We start from the raw sequence: 5,794 nt of genomic DNA, 5'->3' as shown, positions 1-5,794 counted from the left end.
GTATTTTTTAATGGAATAATTGCAGAAAAAAACAATAATATTGTGAAATATTATTACAATTTAAAACAGCTGTTTTCTATGTGAATATCTGTTAAACTGTAATTTATTTCTCTGTATTTTCAGCATCATTACTCCAGTCTTCAGTGTCACATGATCTTCAGAAATCATTCTAAATGAATACTTTTATTCAGCAAATATGCATTAAATTGGTCAAAAGAGACAGTAAAGTGTTTCTAATGTTACAAAAGATTTCTATTTCAAATAAATGCCTTCTACTCATCAAAGAATACAAAAAAAAATGTTTCCACAAAATATTAAGCTGTTATAGTATATTAAGCCATTTTTAACATTGATAATAATAAGAACCATTATTATTAACTGAGCACGAATAATAATTGCGCAGCAAATCAGTATATTAGAATGATTTCTGAAGATCATGTGACACTGAAGACTGGAGTAATGATGCTGAAAATTCAGCTGCGCATCACAGAAATAAATTACATTTTAACAGAGATTCACATAGAAAACAGTCATTTGAAATTGTAATATTATTTCACATTTTTTAATGTATTTGCTGTATTTTTGATCAAATAAACAGAGCCTTGGTGAGCTTTTTTTTCTTCTTTCCAAAACATTACAAATGTTAATTCTAAACTTTTGACCAGTAGTGTATAATCTAGAACATTATGAAATATCAAACACACTATATGGGGGCAATTTTTTTTTTTTTTTCAATATCTGGGGCATTTTTGGTGTCATTTTTGCCCTAAAAAAAAAAAAACGGTGAATATGGGACAGATGGTATAAAATACAGTCAGAGGCCAGAAAAGCAGAGCAGGTGAACAAAAGCAGCAGGAACTGAAGACACTCTTGATCAAGGATGAACTGACTTCTTATATAAAGTAGAGATGGTTCACTTTGCGTGTTCAGTCTCTGTATTGACATCTGTAAGGTCTAGTGAAGACAGCTGCGTTTCTGCTGTAGTGAACTAAACTCATCAGAGAGACAATGAAAGTGAAGTGAGATTTTCCCCACAGCGCTGACGTAACGCTGGCATCTTTTCTCTGCTAGCTCAGCGTGACGTCTTTAGACGGCTAATAATAAAGCACAAGCATTCTTAGCATAGATGCTACAGCGACTGGAGGAAATGATGAATTCAAGTGGCCTAATTGACAAAAGTGCTTCATATTTTCATGTTCATTCATACTGATTGCCGGCACACTGTCAAAATGCATTTACTGTTTATCAGACACAAACTACGATGAAGAATTCAAATTCAGCACGAGGCATTTTAAGTTTCCTCGAAACAAAGAAACAAAGAAAACATGATAATTCATAAACGATACAACGCTGTGGTGACTTTTATCCTGAAGCACTAAAATGTTCATTGTAAAAAATAATTACAAAATGTTTTAAATAAATTTACGTATTTAAACATTCATATTAATGTGAATTTAAAATAAATAAATAAATATTAATATTAATTTACATTTTAATTAAATATATTTATTTATTTAAATATTAATATTAATTTACTTTTTTAAGTCTCATTATATGAATATATATGTTACAAATATATAGCGTTATATATAGCAATTAATTTTATATAGATAAATAAAATATAAAATGGTTTAAATATGATGCTGTGTGTGAAGAACTGACCCACTCCTCATTAAAAAAATTCAAAAACATTTTAAAAAAAGTTTTAAATGTGATGCAAAGCTGTCGTACGACTCAAGGAGACTCGAAATATAGCGCACGAGTCATATGGACCGCTTCTGCACTGCAAGTTGTGTCATTTTAACCTGAAACGAGTAGTTAAAAGTGATTTTAAAGGTTGCTAGAAAGACATTTTTATCTCACACAACCAAAAAGATGAGCAGAAATAGTCAGAGGCCTGAAAATCGGACTATTATAAGCAGGCTCATTATTAGCATTAAATAGCAAATTGTGGCAATAATATTGCTATTACAAGCTAAAACGCTCATTAATTCCTAATCTCAGGCACAATTAAAGGGTTTTGATATTCCTCTGCATCTCTCCGCCTCGGCTCCTTTTCTGCCGTCGTTCTGCTCGCTAAGAGAAAGACAAAGATGCTCTGAGAGGTGCTGGATTGTGGGAGGAGAACTCTTCTTCTCTCTTCATCTTTGTGCTTAATGCAATCGCCGGAGTTTGATTGACAAGCATAACCAAAACAGAGCGATGCAAATAGCAGCAGGCTTTGCACCCGGCACTTTTTTCGGCCCGTGCACAAGCGTGTTATTAAAATAACCCCACTTTTCAACATGGCTTAATAAGCTACGGCTGTTAGCAGAACAAACGTACGCCGTGCCATCCGGGCCTATCCACTGTTAGTCGAAATCTCCGAGACTGGCACGAGATACGGGCACGATGCAACCCGATACAGGCTTAAAACGGATGAATAATACGCAAATTTAGCAGCGTGCCCACACGTTTGTGTTATTTATTTAATACGCCGTCTCTTTCCCCTCTCTTTTCTCAAAGATTCACACTTTTCCCAGCATTTCCAAGCCAAGTTGCATGGCAACAGACAAGCTGTAGTTTGCAGACCCCCCTCCATCCTCTTCCCCGACTTTCCAACAGCGCAAAACTGCGACACAATTAAGTGAAAGCGCAGGAACCGAGGGGCAAAGGAAGGGGGAAGGGGGGAGGCATGCAAATGATCGAACCCTAAACAACACTCAAGTCTGAAGAAAACAATAGCAGGCATTGAAAACACGAAGGCAGCGACTACCGAACGCTGTCTCTGCCCTCCATCTGTGCATTCGGATCACGACTGCAATGCATTGAAAAACAAATGCACGCTGGAAAAAGCACGCACGGCGCCGGTTACTTCCTAAACGCACCTCCAGGGTCAAGGTCATTTCTTTTTTGTGGCTGTAATTATTTATTTATTTGCTGCCGTCGCCGCAGGAAACATTCATCAGAGGAGGAATTAAAATCAGCTCTCGCATGCAACCCGAGTGTTGCTCCAAAGCAAACCACATTACAACCCGCGATGTAATAAAATGTCACGTTTTATAAAACGCGCACTTTAACAATACAAATCTCCGCGTAGGAAAGCCTGCAGGTGCGGCGTCCATATTGCACAAATTATGCATGAGTGTGTTTGTGCGGAAAACAAGCCGAACGCCGAACGCAAACATCTGCCACAACAATCAAACTCGCATCACAATGCAAAATTCTCACAGTCTGTGAACTGTGCATGTCACACACACACACACACACACACCTGAAGTTTGCAGGTCGTGTTTTAACGCACAAACTTGTGATTGCACAAACATCTCCACACTCACACACACATGCATTGCATATCTAAACCAAGCTTATAATTACTCAGTGGGCCGTTACACAAAACGACCCGGGCAAAAACACAAGGTTGGTTTGCATTCGACATACTTGAGCCAGAGAAATGTCCGCTTCCCAGAGACGTCGGTCCGTTCTTCCCGCTGCTGACAGGAGGGGAAAACATCTACAAAATAATCATGACAACACATTAAAAACTTTCATAACCCACCCTAAATCAAAGAATATAAAACACGTCCTGGTTAAAAGCATGCTAATCACAGCATAATGCATTGCTTTACATCATAAATGCATGCAAGTTAATTTGATTAATAATATAACCTACATTAAACTCAAATATTATCCGACTGCAATGTCAAAACGAAGCCAGATTTGACATAATCAATGTCCTGAGCTCATAAACTAGCCTGACTGCCACTTTACCCTCTGTCTGTCTGAATAGAGTCGCTGCACACAGACAGCTGGAATATTTTTGGATCTGTGGCTTCATAAAAACACATTTCCTGAGTGAAAACTTCCCAAAAGCATTTCTCACAGGATGCACATTTAGCTTTTTTTTTTGCACTGAGCCAGATGAACCACTAGAATCTACTCTAATCTCACATTCCTTGTCAAAAATCATTCTGATGGAATTCCTAGCATCATTTGGAAGAAACCCTAATGGGATCAAACTAGAATTCTTCAGAATTCCAGTCGGATAGAATTGCATTAGGAGTGACCCAAAATTATAATGACCAGAAATTCCATTCGAAGCATTTTTAAAGGTTCAACACAACATTTATATGAATCTATTAAAGAAAAGGGAATTTAAAAAACACAAGAAAAGACTGAATAAAGTGGGATATACTACCATTGGTGTGGGGTACATTTTCAAATCGCTGTTTGGCATCTATAAGACAACAGAATTACTAATGCAACATCACATCTATCAAATCCACACAAGCTTTTGCAACTTTCTTTCAGATTTCAAATGCAATTTACGCGGCGCACAAAAGTCATCTTAAAAGACTTCTACTGAATCATTTGCGCGCAGAAACACAATGAAATGTGAGAAAACGAAACAAAGTGTGATCATTGACCTCCGGCGCGCAGAAACGCGAAGTGACTTACCGCGCTGAAATCCAGCAAATCGCTCAGTTCTTTATCCGTCCCTAACGCGGCCATTCTCTGATGATGATGGGGATGATGATGGTGATGATGCATTTTTTTAAATATCACATAAACCTAAAAACATGGAAACAGATCGCAATGAGAAAACACCCGATCAGGAGGAGCGTGCCTGGTCTTCAGAAACACACACTCGCGCACACACACGGACCCACGGCACGATCGAGACCCAAAAAATCCACTCTGCGTGAAAAAGACACTGTGGTTTAGAGCAACATTGTGCCACAAGGTGAAGCAGACGCGCAGGAGTCCGGTAGCACGATCGCGAGCAAGTCTCTCCAAGTGTCCCTCCAGCGCGCGGCTTCAACAATCCGAATCAAGACACGCGATCACTAACTGAGGGGGAATGTGGATTAAATAAACACGCAGATCTGCGCGTAATGAGCTTCGTTCGGCTCGTGGAGTGTTTTATTGACAGGACGGTGAAGGAGCGTTCAGCGCGCGCCGCGTACAGCCACCTACTGCAGGAGCGCTCCGTACAGACACAGAAAGCCTAACTTTGACTGCCACGAACTTCTATTAAACGCTTCACAGCCCGATCGAGCGCGCGAAGGTGGTTTAGTTCGAGATATACGAGTTTTAGTAATTATTGCATATTTGTGCTCGCGTCCTAGAGCACAAATGACAGCTGAAAGCAGCTCAGAGTCAAGTTTGGGTCACTTGTTTTTTTATTTTTTTTTATTTTTTTATTTTAAATAAACGTATTTAATCACTTTGACCTTTCGGGATGTTTACATTAAAAATAAAAAGAAAAAGAATTAAGGAAAAAATAAATTAAGGGAAGAAAGAAAATAAAAAGAAGGGAAAAAATTGAAAAGAGAAAAAACGTTTTTAATCACGTTTGACCTTTCGGGATGTTTACATTAAAAATAAAAAAAGAATTAAGGAAAAAATAAAATAAGGGAAGGGGGAAAAATTTGAATAGAGAGAAAAAAAACGTTTTAATCACTTTTGACCTTTCAGGATGTTAAAATATAAATAAATAAAATAAGGTAACAAAAATTAGAAAATAAAGAGTAAAAAAATATTCTTATTCTTATTGAGAAAAAAGTTTTTAATCACGTTTAACCTTAAAAAAAAAAATAATACATTTAAATTAAATAAAAGAGAGAGAGAAAAAAAAGTGAATTAATTTGACCCTTAAATGTAAAGATTCAGCCCCTCATGCATATGCAAACTGGTAATATGCAATAAAAACTGTCTTCTAACATGATTTTAGTTGTTAGAGAATAAGGAGGCCTTGGCTGATCTCGCTTCATGCCAAGCACTGCAGCATTTCCCAAACACCTGTAGTGCTGCA

The 5,794-nt window shown here is 37.5% G+C and overlaps 1 protein-coding gene across 1 annotated transcript in view; it reads right to left on the bottom strand.

The window, feature by feature from the left end:
* LOC107752182 (transcription factor 4-like) overlaps positions 1-5,019 on the bottom strand; it is a 152,534-nt gene extending 147,515 nt beyond the window's left edge. The window contains exons 1-3 of the mRNA XM_016568076.1: positions 4,438-5,019; positions 4,178-4,216; positions 3,421-3,493 (exon numbers count right to left, since the gene is read on the bottom strand). Coding sequence (XP_016423562.1) covers positions 3,421-3,493; positions 4,178-4,216; positions 4,438-4,530 — 205 coding nt within the window. The 5' untranslated portion in view covers positions 4,531-5,019. The remainder of the gene's footprint in view (positions 1-3,420; positions 3,494-4,177; positions 4,217-4,437) is intronic.
* Positions 5,020-5,794: the final 775 nt, after the last annotated feature.

The sequence above is a fragment of the Sinocyclocheilus rhinocerous genome, unplaced genomic scaffold, assembly GCF_001515625.1.
Source record: "Sinocyclocheilus rhinocerous isolate Xijiao unplaced genomic scaffold, SAMN03320098_v1.1 scaffold2516, whole genome shotgun sequence".
Lineage (NCBI taxonomy): Eukaryota > Metazoa > Chordata > Actinopteri > Cypriniformes > Cyprinidae > Sinocyclocheilus > Sinocyclocheilus rhinocerous.
Note: the sequence above shows the minus strand (reverse complement) of the source record. Positions and strands in the feature narration are given on the sequence as shown.